Source organism: Rhipicephalus sanguineus, chromosome 6, assembly GCF_013339695.2.
Source record: "Rhipicephalus sanguineus isolate Rsan-2018 chromosome 6, BIME_Rsan_1.4, whole genome shotgun sequence".
Lineage (NCBI taxonomy): Eukaryota > Metazoa > Arthropoda > Arachnida > Ixodida > Ixodidae > Rhipicephalus > Rhipicephalus sanguineus.
The window spans coordinates 123,644,011-123,663,498 of NC_051181.1; the positions used below are offsets into that span (position 1 = coordinate 123,644,011).

At 47.8% G+C, this 19,488-nt stretch overlaps 1 protein-coding gene across 1 annotated transcript; it reads right to left on the reverse strand.

The window, feature by feature from the left end:
• Nucleotides 1-1,925: 1,925 nt before the first annotated feature.
• On the reverse strand, nucleotides 1,926-16,000 carry LOC119396331 (uncharacterized). Its single transcript, XM_037663499.2, has 5 exons — nucleotides 15,800-16,000; nucleotides 11,987-12,112; nucleotides 8,628-11,177; nucleotides 6,653-7,051; nucleotides 1,926-2,349 (listed from the first exon to the last, which is right to left on the reverse strand). Exons 1-5 carry the CDS (start codon nucleotides 15,998-16,000, stop codon nucleotides 2,026-2,028), a joined length of 3,600 nt encoding a protein of 1,199 aa, XP_037519427.2. The 3' UTR covers nucleotides 1,926-2,025.
• Between the last annotated feature and the right edge of the window lie 3,488 nt (nucleotides 16,001-19,488).

Consider the following 19,488-nt stretch of genomic DNA (forward strand, 5'->3'; position numbering starts at 1 on the left):
GAACAAGAAATCCGTTTCATTGATCGAGTGTAATCTTGCGTGGCACGCGTGTTTCTGTATATATATATTTGTTTTTTCAAATAAAATCTTTCAGTTGAAGATCAGCGCTTGTCCCGTCCTCTTCTCTTGTGTCCTCGTCAATTTCGTGCGCTGCGCAAAGATGGATAAGTTCAAACTCGCCCGCCTATCAGTCCTACAAAGAAAATGACATTCGAGTGGAATCTATTAAAACTCGTTCTCCTACGTCACCGAATATCAACAGCCCGTGAAAAGGAGACATTAAAGTCACAAGCAGCCCAGCTGCCCCTTGAAGAGATAGTTTCCAATCACCTGGTGTGCAAATTCGATCAGACATCCCAAAAATTGCGGGGCCTGTCTAAACCTTCACGACTTTCGACCGGACACACCAAACGGAGCACCATACGCGAATAACGATCACTACTCTCTCGCGAGAAACATGCACAACCCGTTAACTAGTTGCGCGACGGCTTATGCGTGACGAACGAACTAAGCGAAAGTAAGGTTAACGTAACAGCGTAACAACTCAAGCACAACATGACACCAGAAGCTTCTGGTCGCCTCACCAGTCCTCCCACGCACTTCAGAGCCCTGCTTCGAGATGTCTGACCAAATGCGCACACCAATTCTGTACTCTGATTTCAAGCAAGCATTGCCTACAGAGCTGCCCATTGAGGAGTTCACTTAAAGCACAGAACTAGAGTGAAAACGTGGAAGGAGTAAAGACATGGTCACCTTTCGCCAAGTCTCAACATGAGCTAATGTTTGGTATAACCTGCGTTAAATGCGAGCAATCAATAGAAAACGCTTTCAGAGGAACAGGCGAAAGAACCAGGACCTATCGCTTGATAGTGTCACTTCATGATTGCTTCACGAGCTTGTGTTCAAATCCCGAGCATTGTATAATATTATCCGCTTCTTGCCGTGTCCACGTTATCGTTTCAGAATTATGCAATTAATAGGCTCTGGCGTTTTACATGCCAGGACCACGATACGATCATATGAGACACGCCGTAGAAGTTGGGGGGGGGGGGGGGGCGCATCTGGGAATTATTTTGTCCATCTGGGGTTCTTTAACGTACACCTATGTTTAAGTAAACTTGTGTTATGGCATTTCATCCCCATCTCTTTCACAATTTCAACGGAGTTTATTAACCCCCTACTTAGCAATCCTCATATTGCTATGATATAGGGTCTGAGCACGCACGTGTGAAAAGCAATCGTTGCCCTACAATGCGCGCGCAGCAGATTCTTGAATTTCGTGACTTCTCAAGAACGAAAAGTGTGCGTGCATTATTTTGCTTCAGCCGTTTATAAAACTTAAATGTTCCTTTTTACTCCAGATACCTCCAAGTAAGTAACAGTGTTGACAGTCTAAGTAACAAACAGTGCTGCGGCATGGATACACGTCTAGGTCACTAGGAGCTAACTAACTACCCATCCCATGGGAACTAATTACCCATGGGAGCTAACTAACTACCCATACACCTAACCAGCAATCGCGGCACAATCACTTGATACAAAACTTCCAATTTCATCAAGTAAACAACTGCAGTCAACGGGGAGCTAACCTGCGATATCACAGGACCGTGAAGAATCACATAGTGAAAAGCTAGCGGTGAGTCAGGCGCTGGCACTTTTTAGGATCTTTGTAACGTTTAAAACGTTTCGAGCTACCTTATTCGTGAACAGACTCAGTCGTGCGTTCGCCCTCAAAGGAATGAAAACTAGTGGTTTACTGCGCAAGCACGAAAGAGGGAAGAAGGAGGGGCCCTCCACGTGATTACGCAGTACACCACCAGTTCGTTATGAACCAACTAGCCTGCAAGAAAGTCTTATTGAGACTTTGAAAACATCACGCCCATCGCAACAGTTTTTGCCACTGATAGAGACACCAATAATTTGATTAGCGGGGATTTCAACGGCTCGTAGCATGGGGATGCCCTGACTTCTTTCGCCCGCTCCTCTAAGAAAATTGTTTCACAGATTTCAATGGCACGCAAGAGTTCAGAGATGCCTGAATTGGATCATGTCCGTAGCTGCCGCGGCCAGTGCCGCGGGGTCGAACTGCGGCAAGTCGGCGATCTGCAGTGTCCCGCCGGCACCGTCCATGAGGCTCACTTTCTCGCCCAACCGGACGGGTCCGATGCCAAACGCGGGCTCTTGGGCCGAACCGCCCAGGAGTAGACCCTCCTTTTGTCCCTGATGTGTACCGCCGCCACCTCCGCCGCCGCCAAAGTGCTGTACGCCCTGGAAAAGGTGTGCCGGGAACGAAGAGCCGGCGAAGTTATTGCCGCCACCGGCTCCTTTGGCCAAAGCCGCGAGCTTGTTCTGCGAGGGAAGAGAACAGCAGGACGGATAAGAATGACAGGCTCCCTTGAAGTGAGTGCTATAGTGGTCACAACACAACCATCCGTCACGCGAGCCTCGTTATAATATATAACTGTCGGGGTTTTACATCCCAAAAACCACGATATGATTATGAGGGACGCCGTAGTGGAGGGCAGGGTGTCGGAACGAAATGTTTTTCGTTTCGGTTTTAGTTTCGTTTCACCGCAAAAAGTTCCGTTTCGTTTCTGTTCCGGGACGAAAAAAAAAAAAAAACGTTCCGTAACGGTTTTCTTTTCTTTGTATAAAAAAAGAAAATATGAAAAAGGTAAAGCAATCATTAAAAAAAACGTTGGATTTGTGATTTAGTTACTTGCTCTCCTCTTAATGGGACAAGGGTATAAAACACGTTCTTCAGAGGAGCGGAAGTAACTGTACCGCGTATTCCTACCAACTAGCACAAACCAGCATTCATTTCAAAGTCATGGTATTTATTTTCTCACAAGAAAAATACGTATTTTTTTAGTTGGCTTAATTCTTTGTGTCAAGGGAGTGAGCACGATCTCAGAAGCAGCACGTCATTGAGTGCACTCTCTGATGTGCGAGACCGCTGTTTTGATAAAAAGATCTCCAGGCCTGCGTGAAACACGCAGCAAGTCACAGCAAAAGCTAGAAGAGCGGACTTTGTAGAGTCCGTTGTTATCTCTTGGGACAACTAATACAAGTAAACATGCAACGTACCCACTACGTCATAAATCGTCGCAATTTTTCTGAAGTAGTGAAGTTCCCACTATGCCATTTTTCTTCATTCTTCGAAGAATCGCGGTACCCGCTTAGCCCATTGACACTCAGGGAATGGCCTGGCAGTCCGATTCCATTCCTGTAATTCCTCAGCGTAGGAAAGGCATCTTGATAGTTTTACCGAGTTAAGAATGAACGCCCCATAAAGCTGATGTCATCAAATGTATTAAGAACTGCAAAAGTACGCAAAACACGTTGCCAAGGTAGGGGAATAGCAGCTTGGTGACATATCTCGTGCAGTACAACCTCCCTACTAATTCCCATAGGGGCAGTTCTACCGCTACCGATAGTATTTGCGTGGTCAACATGTTTGAACGAATGGTGGTGTTTCAATATTGTTTAAGCTTAAATCTGGTAATGCTAAAATTACGACATAGCGTATTTTTTATGCTGACAAAAGCGCCTTTGCATCGAATACGGAACACTGGGCCGCACTGCCCCTCAGCACTCAAGCTTGTCAAGCGCGCCTCGCAAGCATGGATGGGGTGGGGAGAACTTTCTGTGTTCGCCTGTGCGCAGGTATGCAATGTCTTCCTTGTCGCGAAGGTTATTTACGTGTGTCAGGTACTAAACTGCTCGTGAGATAAAGATCAGTCTGTGCATAGAGTATTCGCCACTTTCGGGTGGGGGTATCAATGGGAACCAACGCGCAGGGGTAATTTGTTTCTCCCTTCGGTATCTGCTGGGATAATGCATTTGTTTGTACACTAACTTATGCCTCCGTTTGTAGTTGGCGCGTTGCTTATAAACGTACCGTGCTTGTAATAAGCTAAGCCATTTTAAAAATACTGCTTTAGTGTTAACTTGCGAGGCTCTAACTTACTAACGTTTCAAGCTTGAAAAACAGCACGTAGACGAAAACGTCCTTTATTTTCGGAAAAAGACGTAATTCCATTCCCATTCCATTCTTCCGAGCGTTGTCCCCATTCCATTGCGGGGTCGCGAAAATGTTGAAGATTCCGGAGTCAATGCAATTCCGGAGTGGTAACTCCGCAACACTGGTGGGTAGCATTAAACCACACACTCTTTGCGCTATTAGCATTGTGTGATGACTGGTTGTTATTTTACTCTTCTGCCACGCTATATATTACATATGTTAACGCGATTCCTTGCCCGACATGGCGCCTGTGTGGAGTATTTTGCGATGGAGTTATAAGCACCAGCGTAACACTGTGGTGGAGGACCCGACTGCCACGCAGAGGGCGCGGATCCTAGAAATTTTTTCTCATTTAATTTTTTCTTATATCACGCGATAGCGGTCACGTACACCGGCGGCTGCGGACAACTATGGAGCCAAAATCGGCTGTTGTGATCTCATAACAGCTTTCGCTGTAACAAACTTCAGCGCCGACAATGCCCTCTCCACTTTGGCCTGCTTGACAGGCGCGCAAAAGTCCACTTGCGTTAATATGAACATCTCTGGTTGCCACCGTTCTCGTTTTTCGCACAATTTCAACATATCTTTGCTTTGGATTTCCTGTCTGAGGTACGCGCTAATACTGTACCCTGAGATATGCTCACATTGCATGAGCTCAGTTGTTCCGGATTGCGAAATTTTCTCGTGAACCGAAAAACGATTGAAAAAATTTCGGTTTCACTCCGGAACGAAATAATAAATAACGTTTCTGTTACGTTTTCGTTCCGGTCAAAAATATCGTTTTTTTTTCGTTTTTCGTTTTCGGTTTTTGTTCCGTTCCGACACCCTGGTGGAGGGCTCCGGAAATTTTGACCATCTTGTGTTCTTTAGAGTACACCTAAATCTAAGTACACGGGTCTCAAGCATTTCGCCTCCATCGGAATGCGGACCACAGCCGGGATTCGATCCCGCGACCTTCGGGTCAGCAGTCGAGCACCATAACCACTATAGTGGTCTATAGACCACAGTGGCGGGTTCACATGAGCCTCGTTATCGACTGCGGTCGAAAAAGAAAAGTGCCCTAAGTGCTGGGATTCTGCGGCAAAAGCGACAGCTGCTCGATACCTGCACTGGCTGCCTAAAGGGTGTGTAGGGATTCTGAGTTTTCTGACTGCCAATACCAACAAATTCTGAAGTAAAGCCGGTTGCACTCGACAACTACCGTTTTTGGACTTATAATAAAGAACGCGGAGTTCTTACGTATTTATTCTGTTCTTAAGATGCCCACGTTTGTAAGCTCTGATACTGTGTTTCTGGTAGCCCCGCGGCAAATCTTTCGTATGAAAAATAGCACTGGCTGCAGTACCTGCAGCAGCGTGCTGCAAATTGTACAACAGCGCGGGCTTACATTCGTTGTCTCATTGCAATTCTGGTATAAGAAGGTGGCTGACAGCTGTGTTGTACAAAACTCCTCTAGTGCGCTTCTCCGCAAATTACATTTGTTGCATTGAAGACTGCGGATTGCTTAAACCGCATTAAGGAGTGGTCGTGAGAGGTGATGATACACCTCTTCACCTCCCATGTCCATGAGCCATGCCACGAACACATAACTTGTGACACCTTTCTTATGACCGGCTTCTGGAAAGTGGCATTGTGCTTCGACAAGGGTGAGTTTAAGTTTGTTGGGCGATATTTCCGTATGTCGCCATCGGCTGACTTTTCACACGGTTACCTTTGCCGGACTCTGCTTGTCCACGCCGTGCGGAATTTCAGCTCCAATACAGGTGCAGTCACGGGAAGCGATGCAGATAAAGTCATCACAAATTTCAGCTGACGGAAAATATAAAGATTGCCCCGAGCACACGTAGGAAACAGGGTTGCGTTCAACATGTTTCGTGTCCCTTCCTTTAATCTACTTGCTTCGTGAATTATATCACCAGCGGAAGTTTATAAAAGCCCTATATATAGACAACGGGTATCGAGTGTATCGTGTTCGGGAAGCAACGGCGTTAAAGTTCGGATGCGCACCGTGTCACCACCACACGACTTGTTCCGTATGCTTCTCAGAAGCGAGCTGGGTGTATAATTGCTGCGTAGCTTCGGCGCTTGAACATTGTGGCGGACAACATCGCAGGAAGGATAATCAATCGAGTTCCTCGTCTCTTTATAGCAGTTGATCGAGGAAAGCTCCCCCCCCCCCCTTCCCCGAATACACAAAAGGAAATATTGTGAACAGTGCTTGCCTGAGCTAGTTGGCTGCAACTTGCACATCGTGAGGGGTGTTTCCAGTCAAACGCTCTGAAAAGGACACAGCAAGAAAGAAGACAAGCCGCTGGACTATACAAATGAAAGTTTATAACTTTCAGCTGCCAGTCCAGCTGTGCTAGTCCAGTTGCTAGTTTCAGTTACTAGTCCAGTTGGTGGTCCGCCACTGAAAGTTCATAACTTTCAGTTGCTATAGCAACTGAAAGTTACGCTGTAGCACTTTCAGTTGCGGACGAGCAACTGGACTAGCAACGTTGGGCTAGCAACATAAAGTTTCAGTTGCTAGTCCAACGGCGTCTCGTCTATCTTGCTATGTCCTTGTCAGTGCGTTCGGCTCGAAACCCCCCTCACGAGGAAATATCGTCCGAGCAAAATATAACTCACCGCATCGTGAAGCGGAACAAGCACTTGCGAAACTTTTCCGTCGGGGCCCCTGATGCGCACGTCTACAGCCGGACGCGGCGGGAGGTCGCTCACGGGTATGTGCACGTTGACGGGCTCGTTGTAGCGCAACTTGGAGCTGCCCGTGCCGTGGATCAGGTTCTTGGGGAAGACGCTCTGCAGGCTGTGGCTGTCCACCAGGAGTCCGGCTACCTGGACGTTCAGCTTGTCGTTGAGCTTGACGTTCGCTGCTGGAGGAAACGGCTGCTCGGCGTGGCTCTTCTGCTGCGAGTGGTGCGACGCCGAGCCCTTCGGCTGGCGACCGTGCTCGTTGCGACCTGCGTGCTCGCTGTTCAGGATCTGCTGCACGGCTCGCAGAACGTTTTCGGGCATCTGGCCACCCTGTATGAGACGCCGGAAGAATGACCGGATAATCTTTACAATTCAGCTCAATTCGGCTTGTTTCAACATCGAATAGAGGCATCAGAACAGTCACAACCGTGACGCTGTGGGGTGAAAACAAAAACACCAATAAGGCTTGACGAAGGATTTCGTCCCATTTAACACATAGCTACAGCAACCATGAAATCATTAGTTTTTATACAATATAATACATGTCATGGAGCATCATGCCGATTGCGTTCTAAACACGCGTAAAAATGTCTGTAGAAAGGAACGGTATAGTAAGTTAATAATCATTGTTGGGGTTTAACGTCCCAAACCGCGATATGATTATGAGGGACGCCGTAGTGGAGGGCTCCGGAAATTTCGACCACCTGGGGTTCTTTAACGTGCACCGAATTCTAAGCACACGAATCTCAAGCATATTCGCCTCCATCGAAAACGCGGCCGCAGTGGCCGGGAATGGTATAAGTGATTTAATGCAAAAAACTGTTTAACGTTAGCGGCAGTAAATAGCTTATTGTGCGAATCCTTTGCATGGTCTCTTTCTGTCTTTCTTTCTATCCATATATCCAATTACCACCAAATACACACACTAAAATTTTGCTAACAAGACCTGTGACCCGGATGAAGATTTGCCAAGATCAAGAGATATCGTAGTTTCGGTTTAGACGAGGAAGACCTTCGAATAAAGGTAAAGCTTAATGTTTCCTTCGTCTTTTCTCTAGCCACGGAAGTCCTTAGATTAGTCCAGGTGCTAAATATTACACCAGGCTGTGTGCACATTCGGTAACATTTCGATCACCGACTCTCATGAAACCTTTCAAGGGGCATCTTTATCCACCCCCTACCCCCTTAGTGAGCTTATAAGATCGTTAAGGCGGGAAGTTGGGCTAGTTGGTGTCGAACATAATAGGACATGATTACTAGCGTAAAGAGGAAAGGGCTGAGAAGGACAAGAATGGTCCCTAGTTCCTTCTTCTCGTCCCTGTCCCCTTTACGCTAGTAATCATGACTTATAGGAGGTATTAACTGAGCTCCTCCCGCCAGACGGCGCCAGCCAGTCCGCCGCCATAGCCGTGGTCGTTCAGCGATCCGGCATATGACAGCAGGGGCGTAGCCAGAAATTTTTTTCGGGGGGGGGGGGGGGTTCAACCATACTCTATGTATGTTCGTGCGTGCGTTTGTATGTGTGCGTGCCTATATACGCAAGCAAAACTGAAAAATTTCGGGGGGGGGGGGTTGAACCCCCCCAACCCCCCCCCCCCCCCCTTGGCTACACCCCTGTATGACAGTCTGATGTTTCGCGGCGCTGCACCTCACCACGCCCGCTTCATAGAAAAAATATCAAAACAACACGTGCTGCCGCGAAGTTTGGTTGCAGTTCAACGATCACGTCTGCGCGCTCGACCACGAGTATGGCGACTCGCCCCTTGCTGATTACGTCACGCGAACACCTTCTATAAGATCACGAGAGCTTCAGCTAAGAGAAAGAAGCACAATAGCATCACTACTCAGCCAAAAGTACCGATTCATTAAGATTACATAGAATCGCACTTCTGTCGTTCCATCTCACCTGACTTCCGTCCACGACGATCACTTCCGGCTTTGGGAACCCTCCGGCCGACATGATCGCCTTCTTGGCGGCGTCTACTAGCATGTTAACCTCGAAGGGTATGTCGTTCGGCCCTCCTTGATGACCGTGCGGAGACGGTTGCAGTGGAATAGGCTTCAACGCTTGTATGCGCACGTCCTTGATGCCACCACCGTCGCCCGCTCCCTTGTTCACGTCGAACAGGGGTTCGACCCTCAGTTCGATCGGCACGGGGCCCTGCGTGATGACCTTCTGCACACCCTGGTTCTGCTGCACGTAGAGCTGTTGAGACTTGAGCATCTGCTGGATCGCGTCGTGCGGCTGTCCGAACAAGAACGGCTGTTGGTGGGGTTGGTTGAGCTGCTGGAGCTGTCGTTGTATCTCCTGCCTGAGGTTTTGAAGCTGAGGTCCCCCTTGCTGGTGGTTACCACCGCCCAGTAGAGGCGACGTCATCTCGATGATGGGAACGCGTAACGGCTGGTTGGGGCCCGCGGCTCCCAGGAAGTGAAGCTGCTGCATTAACGGAAACTTCTGGTGGTTGGCCAGCAGTTCGGCCAGTGGACGCTGCTGAAATAAGTTGTCTTGTTGCTGTTGTTGCTGCTGTTGCTGCTGCTGTATGGCATTGAGTTGTTGCCCGCGGATGTGCGCCTGCGCCTGCGGGTTGTTGATTTCGACCAGGAGTACCTGGGCGTCCTGTGGAGGTGGCGTCGGTGGTGGCGGAGGCAGCGGGAGCTGTCCGCCTCCTTGCTGATGATCGGGCTTTGGAGTGGCACGGAAATCGCTGCGAAGAGGCGGCGGAGCAGGTTTCGAGTACTGCGGCGCCGGCTGTCTGGATGCGGTATTAGATCTTGTCGTAGTTTTCCCTAGTGATTGAGCTTGCCCGTAGTGCTGTTCTGGCTGCGGATCGAAGGGGCGATGTGAAGGTGTCGTTATGCTTTGCGTGTTCTGGCCGTGATTTCCTTGGCGGCTGTAATCGATGGGAGAAAACGGTCCCTGTCCGTCGTCCCCTTGCTGCGTCCTGTCCTGCTGGTAGGTTCCATGGTGGTACTTGTACAGGGTAGTTTGCGTTCTCGGTGCCTTGGGAGTCGTCTGGTACCGCGAGTCGTACGCGGGCGTTCTCGCTTGCTGAGATACCTCTTGACTGCCGTAAGAACCGGAGTTGTGCTGGTTTTGTTGGGATGTTTGCTGTTGTGGCTGCTGCTTTTGCTGCTGCTGTTGCTGATGCTGCTGGTGCTGCTGGTGCTGCTGGTGTTGCTGATGTTGCTGCTGCTGCTGATGCTGCTGCTGGTGGTGGTACTGCTGCTGGTAGTGGTGGTGGTAGGTTTCTCGAGACGACTGCTGCGCCTGCTTCGCGCCGCCCTTCTTCGAAGACGCGTAGCCATGTTTGAACGACAGTGACGAGCTCGGCTGCGTTGGTCTCCTTGAGGACGTGTCACTCACTTGCGCTGGGTACGCAGTGCCGCGGTGGTACTCATACTGATCCTTCTGCCCCTGCGCGTTCTTTTGCGTGGTCGTTCCTTGGTTGTAGCCTGATACGTGGGCCGATGCTCCTACCGTGACGCTCCTGGTGTCTTGAGGTCTGTAGCCCTGGTTGGCGTACGTGTCCTGCTGGGCGTCTGCAGAGTAACCTGTGCCCTGATTCGTTTGGTCCGATTGCACCGGTGTGGTGCTCTGGTACGACGAGGAGTCGTAAGAGTCGTACCCACCATCCGTGGACGCAGGCGTCTGCTGTTGCTGTTGTTGCTGTTGTTGCTGCTGTTGCTGGTCTGTGTAGTGTTTGTACCTGGCCGCAGCAGCAGCCGCCCCCTTTATCGCAGCGTCTCCTCCGATACTCACGTACTGAGTCGAATGTGGCGTCCTTATTTCGTACGTGTTGCCCGTGTTGGGCCTCTGCGTCAGCTGCGGTCGCTTCTCATAGCCTCCTGCGGCCCTGTGTTCTTGCTTCGAGCTCTCCTGACTGGTCAGACTCGATGTCGGCGGGCTTTGATTGTTGAATTGGCTGGCCTGACCCCGTGACGACTGTTCCGTGCTCGCTTGTTTCGAGTCGTAGTCGACGACAGACGTGGGAGTCGGACGAGAAGTCGTCCTGACCTTGTACTGCGGTCGCGACGTGGGTCGGTACTGGGGCGTCCTCTGGGGCTTGGGGAACGTTCTCGGGTGGTACGTCCTCGGCCTTTCCTGAGACGTCTCACTCTTCTGCGCCTGGCTCACGCGCTTCTGCTGCCTCTGAGTGATGGGAAGGGATCCCTTTGACGTGACCACGATTCTTCGTTCGTTCTTGTTAGGTTGGCTCAACACCGTCTCACTTTGCTCTCCGCCTGTGCTGGAGTCTTCTGCGCTCTTCTTAGGTACGGGTATGGCCGATGCGCGCGGTATCTCGTAGCTGGTGACCAGGGCAGACTCTTCTTCCTTCTCCGGCGTCTTAGGTTCGAAGAAGACCTGGCTGCTGCGCCCTTGCTCGACTCGGAGCGCGGAATCGGAGACGAGGCCCGACCTGAAGGCGGAGGCGGAATGTCCCGAAAGGTCTTCGACCTGCGAGTTAAACAATAACCGCAAGAACGAAGGTTATAAGTATTTTTTACGTCACACGTGCACAAGACACAATGACGTCAATTTCACAGTGCTTTCATGCCTTTTGTACAGCACATTCGGAAACTAAAAAAAAAAAACACTCAGCGTGTCAATTGTGCGAACCTTACGTTCCCGCAACCAAACACAGCTGCCCGCCTATGGGCAAAAAGCAGGAAGTTACTGGAATAGAAAAAAGCGTACAAGCAGCATTGAAAGGACACGAAACATAGACGGACGTCATTTTCTTTTTCGTGCCCTTTACATGGTGGTCACGCGTCTTTTTGTGTTGCAGTAGGCATGCACCAACTAGCCTAGCAATAAGTATTAGTAAGCAGAAAATCAAAAATTCGTGAACGCGGGGTGTGGCTGGAGCCGACGTTTCGACAAGTGGGCTTGTTCTCTTCAAGGTTGCAACTTGAAGAAGGCAAGTCCAGCCTTGAAGGAGACAAGGTACAGCCTTGAGGAAGACAATTTACAGCCTTGAAGAAGTCAAGTCCGCTTGCCGAAACGCCGGCTCCAGCGTCACTCTGTGTTCACGAATTTCTCACCTCTTCAAACTTCCATCTTCCCCTGAACATCTGCCTTTTTTTTAAGCAAAAAATTATTTTTCATGCCAAGTTGTCAGTCATGCAGTCGCGAGTGGGAACTTCGATCGGCTATACATAGATATGACGTCATGCACGTGCAATTGTTTCTGTGGTTCATGTAACGCTCACGTAAACGCGGTTACTTGCTCAATAAAGTGCTCAAGAAATCTAACACTTTTATACCTGCTGGGTTCCTACGGCGCTATCCTTTACAGGGTACCGTCCAAGTGCAATGGCGCTAGACTCTTTGGCGCCCGCGTCCAGCATCGAGGAAGGCGCGGAACCCACTTCGTAACCATATTGGTAGGCCTAGGAATGAAAGGAATGACACAATTACACTCTACTCGCAACTATTCCTACTATAGGTGCTGCAGAGCGAGGGCTGAATTCACCTTTACCGTGTCAACTAATTCACGGTTGGGAAGGCATTTGTGTGATCATGTTAAGTACGGCTCTCGTGTTCGGGTCTATGCCTAACTACTCGACCCGTGAGATTGAAGACCACTTACTGTATTATTACTGGATGGATGGATGGATGCTATGAGCGTCCCCTTTGTAACGGGGCGGTGACATGTCTGCCACCAGGCTCGAAGAAAAAAAAAAACTTCCTTGTTTTATGTTGGCCTAATACCTTATTTACATTGATTAAATCTATGTTATTATACCAAAAAAATATAAATTCACGGTCTATCTCTCTGCCTCTTAAGGCAGAATGACCCTATTTTCCCCCCATTATTTATTTTTGTTCTTTATCTCTACTTTTCTGCCACCAATACTCTAACCGTCTCTTACTTATTTCTATCGCGGACGTGTTCATCTTTCCATTGTTGTCCCTAAAACCCAAGGCTTCATGTAGACTCGTGCCCACACGTATACCTGGGTGAATATCGCCACATTCAATCAGTACATGTTCCATCGTTTCCTTAGTTCCTCCGCAGCATGTACATTGTTCTTCTTCGTTACTGAATCTCGCTTTATAACTACGCGTTCTAAGGCAGCCCGACCTTGCTTCAAACAGTAAAGCGCTTCCCCTTGAATTATCATAAAACCTTTCCCTCCTTATTTCGTTTTTTCCCTTTCGGTAGTTACTCAGAGCCGGCTTCTTTTCCATCGCTGTCATCCAATAAGTCATCTCCGCCTCTCTGACCTTCCGCTTAATGCTCCTTGTTGCCATATCGCCCGCACTGCTAGCCGTATATTTACTGGTGAGCCTCCTAGTTCTTTTTCTCCACTGCGTGTCAACGCTTTTTCTATACAAATACCTGAAAACCTTCTCTGCCCATCTACTCTTCTTCATTTTCCTCAGCCTCTCTTCGAATCTCATTTTGCTCTGAGCTTCCCGTACTTCAAAGCCTGTCCATCCCATATCACCCTTTACAGCCTCATTTGTCGTCTTCCCGTGAGCGCCCAACGCGAGGCGGCCCACCGTCCTTTGATTTACATCCATTCCTGATTGTACCTCTGACTTCATGCACACCACTGAGTTCCCAAATGTAAGCCCCGGGACCATCACACCCTTCCACAGCCCTCGAAGCACCTCGTACCTATTGTACCCCCATAAAGCTCTGTGCTTCATAATGGCAGCATTCCTCTTTCCCTTTGCTACCGATGCTTTCTCTTGTACCTCCATATATCTATCCCCCTCATTTACCCATACTCCGAGGTACTTGTACTCGCTTACCCTCGGTATTTTTTGGCCCTGTATAAAGACCGCATGGTCTTCGCGATCATTGAATACCATCAATCCACATTTTGTTGCACTAAATCCTAGTCCTAAAGCCTCACATTCCCTTCCGCATATATCTGCCAGTCGCTGTATATCATCTTGACTGTCCGCAAATAAGACAATATCATCCGCATAAAATAGACCTGGAAGCTTCTGCTCAACCATCGTGCCGACCTGTTTGTGTGACAAATTAAATCCAATGTTGCTACCTTCTAGCGCTTTTTCCATCCTCACCATGTACAGCATGAATAACAGCGGGGACAAAGGACATCCCTGTCTCAGCCCCTTGCTGATTTCAACGCTGTCCTTGCTACTTATTCCTTCCCATTCTATACAAACTGTATTTTCTCGGTATATTTCCCTCAAAAGCTGTATACAGTCGTCACCTATGCCCACTTCTTTCAGTATATCCCACAGAATTTCCTGATTAACGTTGTCATACGCCCCGGTAATATCTAGATAAGCTACGTATAAGGGCCTGTTTTCTATTTTCGATATTTCTATACACTGGGTAAGAACAAACAGATTATCGTCTAACCGCCTGTCGATTCGAAATCCATTCTGAAGTTCTCCCAAAATATCATTTTGTTCTACCCACGCTTCTATTTTTAATTTTACTGCCTGCATCGCCAACCTGTATAGCACCGATGTAATGGTTAGCGGTCTATACGAGCGAATGTTATCCTTTTCTCCCCTGCCTTTATAGATTAAGTTCATTCTACTTTTTCGCCAACTGTCTGGTATTTCCCTCTCCTGTAAGCACTTTTCTACGGCTTTCAGCAGTGCTTCTTTAGTGTTATGTCCGAGTTCGTTAATGAGGCTGACGGGAACCCCATCTAAGCCCGGTGTAGTGCGCCTAGGAATTTTTCCTTCGGCTTTCTTCCAATTGAAATTCTCTAGTACTACATCTTCGTCGGTTGCACTCCTTTGCGCACTTTTACTCACCCGGGGAATCCCCTGGGCGACCTTTTTAAACGAATCGGCCGTTATCTTTTGGATGTAACCTAGCGCTTCATACCCTTCCAATTGATTTCCTCCTTCATCTACCATATGTTGTTGCATTGTGACAGACTTCCTACCCAGCGCTTTTAGGTGGCTACAAAATATCCTAGGCGCGGCCTTCTTCTTTTCGCGAATCTCTCTCATCCAGCGTTCACTTTCACCTTTAATTTTTGCCTCGACTAATTTCTGCACAATGGATTACTACGTAACGTTACTACGTAACGCTGAAGGCTACTCCTGGCGGGTAGATTAGACACTATAAAATTTGGAATTATAACATTGCTAATAATAATTGTTGGGGTTTAATGTCCCAAAACCACGATATGATTATGAGACATGCCGTTGTGGAGGGCTACGAAAATATTGACCACCTGGGGTTCTTTAACGTGCACTTAAATCTGAGTATACTGGTTAATTTGTGACATTTAAAGGGACACTAAAGAGAAACAATGAATTTGTTTAGATCAATAAATTGTGCTCTGAGAACGCTAATGTCGTTAATTTCGCCATCATATGTTTATTAATAGAGGACAAAACCAAGTTCAAAGTTTCATTTTTAAATTTAGCGCCGAAATCTCCCCGCGTGACGTCACGAATTCCATAGGGTATTTATCGTATTTTGGCGCCATTGGCTCAACAAAATTACCCCAAACTTGCTATGTTGAGTCTATGGCCCCCTCAGAGGACAGTGTACTTAATTTTTACCGATTAGGAACTACGTAGTCCCTAGTAGGCGCCGTCAAAACATGTGACGGCACGACGAATGGTGCGGAAACTTCAATGTGGCGTCGCCACCCATATTTTGTTTTTGCGTGATATCTCGCTTACTAAGCGTCTTCTCGCAGCAAGCGTGGTGTTTTTGGTATCGTGAAAGAGTACTTTACTAATATGAAAAAAATCGTTTTGCTCTTTAGTGTCCCTTTAAATACAACTTAAGTATACAATTCTACTCAAATCGCGAATAGGATACCTGGATATCTCACTATAGCTTACTGTCTGCTCATTTTCACCTGGCCTAATAACGTGTTCTGGCCAGTTGTCGGTTTATTTAAGCCATCAGAACCGAGATCACATAAACGCGGTCGAGTCGAGTTGTCTGAGCGCGAGTTCTGATTCGACACGCTCACGCCGTGTTCATGCGAACACGGATAATACAGATGGCGAAACGCTCGAGTTGAGAAGAGGCTCGTTATTCGAACTGTTGGTTTGTTGCGTCGGAAATGACCGACGACTCCTGCGTTGTGTGGCGCCGCAGGATATTATATTACCGCCGGTGCTGTCGATGGCGATGGAGCCACCGTGACGATAGACTTGGTGGAGCCCCTGGTGTCGATGTCCTTGTCGGAAGACGGGGCAGCGGCTTGGGCTGGCTGTTGCTGCTGCTGCGGCTGTTGTTGCGACTGCTCGCCCCCCGCGGCAAGCGTCGCCAGTGTGACTAGGACCAGGAACAGTGGGCTCCATGACTGCATCGAGTCATGAAAGAAAGATAATCATGCATATAATGGAACGAGTGAAAACGTGGGAAAGGTGAAAGCGTAAAGTGATTCTTTGACTGTTTCATTGGTTGATTGAGGCGCTCGTTCATTCGCTCACTGATTCATAAATTCATTCACTGACTGAATGGCTGACAGATTGTCTCATTCATTCATTCATTCATTCATTCATTCATTCATTCATTCATTCATTCATTCATTCATTCATTCATTCATTCATTCATTCAATGATCGATTGGTCGAATAATTCAGTGACAGGTTGGCTGACTTAATTCTGCGTTGTTCATACAGTAATTCACCACACTAAAAATGTTGGAAATTGAAACATTGACTTCACCCCGACATTCTTAAACCTGTCGGGTGAGCATACATAAATGAAAAGGGTTGCAAACAGTTCTTGTTGTATTTTGTTGTGCTTTGAGATATTATTGATGTTGTGACAGATGGCTCCAGTGGTGGCCAAACCTTTTCGCATTTAAATTACGAAAGAAATATTTTTAAAGTGTACAAAGTCGAAAGGTAGGTACTGAGGAATATAATCAAGTGCCTTAACGCTTCATTCATTTGAAAATGATCAAGTGTCAAGACACAAGTTGTCACAATAACGACAGAAAACGGGCAGCCAATCCACAACCTGCGAACTTAGACAACGATGGAGAGCCGCGGTGCGCTATACGCTGCAGCCTGTTGGCGCTGCACGACTTCTGAATTGCGAGAAGGAGAATGTAACAAAAGGTGGACAATCAGAACCACAGTTAACGCAAACGTTGACTGTACCGACAGCTTCATTGCAGCAAGAGCAAAATTTAGCATGCACATGCTCACGCATGCGCACAAGTCACATCTTCTTTCTTTTCTTCTCGAAATGCGTCAGTAAGAAAGGCGCATGCGTGCTATTTTCTAATTTTGGTATCGGCGTAGGATGTTCGCGAAGCGTACGCCAACCTATGCCACCCTTTGTATTCAGCACGCCTGATCGCAACAATTACGAAAGGGCATATATATCAAAGAACACAATGTAGCCCCGGAAGTGAGCGCCGCATGCAAATGCAACCAAGGAGCCCAAAGTAGATCCAGGAAACGCGCGCAGCGTGCGTTGCGTTGTACCACGTGCTTCTCGTGCACGGCGGGCTCGTATACTATACAGGCTGTAACTTGTGTGGTTCAGCGGTTCTCTTTATCCATGCGTTTTAATACAGTTAGTACAACTCTTAAAGTAAACGCGATCTAGTTCATAGCTGGGTGACAAATTACGCACGAAAGTACGCGCAGGGTACAGCCACACATATACATAATATGTACTGATGGGTTAGTTTGTGAGCCTTGATATTTGATGAAGCAGCGCGCAAATCTACAAAATCACGCACACATAAAATGACACAGTTGCAGTACAGCGCTTGCGTTTGTGTAATTTTATGTGTGCGTGATTTTGTCATCAAATAACACATATACAGGTGGTGCGAAAAGTTTATGGACCACGAGATGTCAACCTTAATGGAAACCATCAGACAACGAATCCAAGGCAGGTACAGGGGACGTTATTTGTAGTATTTTTAACTGTGTTGTTGTAATTATGATATAAACGTGAAGACATTAAAGTAGGCGAAAAGACAACTTGCCACCGGTAGGGACCGAACCTATTCAACCTTCGGATAATGCGTCCTCTCGTCCTCTTTACTGGGTGTTTCTGTGCGTGCAAACCTGGGAGCGTTAGCCAACGCCACTCGTATAGCCATGATGGCGAATGTTGAACACGCTTTTTTGCCAGCTGGAGTCACGTAGCACGTTATATTTTTACGAGCTGACAGCTGACCAATGAGCCCTCGCCTACAACCTCAATGCATCAAGACTGCCGGAACGAGATCCTCGCTACGAATGAACGAAAGAAGGGGAAATTATCAAGGGCTCGTTTCTTTGAATTAGCCACAACGTCAATGAAAACCAAGAGACAGTGAAGCCAAGGAGAGTATTGTGGATGTCATCGAGGATGTCAACAAGGATGAAAAAGAAAAAGCCTAGTCACTGCACAGCGTGGGTGCGCAGCCTGGCACTGTATCTGTACTAACATATTGAGCAACACGTTTGTTGTATGGCCAGAAACTGTATACTCCGAAAGGCAACGTTCTCTCAGATCACATGGCGTGTAACTAGCGCTGCCTGTACCCAGATTAGTACAGAAGGACTAATTACCTGTCAGTAATTTTTGTCTTTCTTTGTACCCTCTCTATGTATCATTTCATGCGCATATGGATGTCGGTTTATTCATATAACGCTATGCGTGTGTGAGGCTTTGTGGTAAATTACTGGCGCCTTTGTAGAATTAGTTTCAGTACGCTCATTTGAGTGTATACGTTTCCGAGCACACAGTGTTGGTACAACAGCATGCTAATGCGGAATGCACCTGCACGTTATACGCGCATACCGTGATGCTGTAGCGCTGTAACGGTGCCGCATTTTCATGGTCATGCAAGCTATACATAGCATATACTCTTTATATGTACGTACATTCTACATGTATTGTCGCTGATTAGCAAAACGAATAATTATGGCGTAGTGGGCACTTAACAACTGTACTTGCTGTGGGCGTTCTAGAGTCGTTTGAAACGGCCAACGTTACGCGCACAGTCGTTCGTTTCTTTACGGCATGGCTGAGGCATGCCCCGAGAACCGAAGCTAGGCTAGCAGTTGAGAAGGCGATGCGCACGGGGCACGATTACGCTATCGCGTTCTACTCTTGAAGGCGAAGCTCAAGAGTCCTCCAAGTTTTTGTTTCGTTTTCTTTTTCGTAATAATTTATCCACCATTAGAATTCCTTTCTTGACCATGGCTTCTTTCCTTCCTTCTCTCTCTCTCTCTCTCAGCTTCCAGAAATGGCTTTACGTTTTCGAATACCTCACCCAGACAGATGGTCTAACCAGCGAGCAAGCCTTTCCCTGTGCGCAGTTTCTACCGCTGAAAGCGGCCTTATTCAATTCTGTGTCAGTGCCCTGCATATCTTTAAGACGTCGTACACACAAAGCGTTCGCTCGCCGCAGCCGTGACCAGTCCGAGCTATACATTAACGCATGAAGCTCTCGTTTAGCACCACAACTTTCCCTGTACAGCTGAGCCTAAGTTAGGTAAGGTTTCTTCCAAGGCATGCGGCGCATCACGTTTCCATATCAACGTGTAGAAAAGAAGTAATAAAGTGTTAAAGAGACGGCAACAAAGACGATAATGACTGCAAGAGCTGGCGTATACCGGAGTGGCACGCCGTCTGTAGGACGGCACTGGGAATCGTAACGTATACATGTCCTTGCTGAGCGTTTTTCCGTGATTTCGTGTCTGCCCAACCGTGCGTTAAGTCCACCGACTCCTGCGCGCACGCGCAGTGCCTATACTCTTCACTCCGTATTTTATTTTTGCCTAGTTAACTGCCCATCGAGCTCGCGTGTGCGTGGAAAAAGACTGGTTGGTAAACGTGG

What these genes read in the sequence shown, in the direction of transcription:
- LOC119396331 (XM_037663499.2), bottom strand. Translation starts at nt 16,000, where the DNA reads ATGCAGTCATGGAGCCCACTGTTCCTGGTCCTAGTCACACTGGCGACG. An exon ending in GCGCCGTAGGAACCCAGCAG is followed by an intron (nt 11,178 to 11,986) that starts GTATAAAAGTGT and finishes TTTAACTCGCAG; the next exon opens with GTCGAAGACCTTTCGGGACA. An exon ending in TCGTCGTGGACGGAAGTCAG is followed by an intron (nt 7,052 to 8,627) that starts GTGAGATGGAAC and finishes CGTCTCATACAG; the next exon opens with GGTGGCCAGATGCCCGAAAA.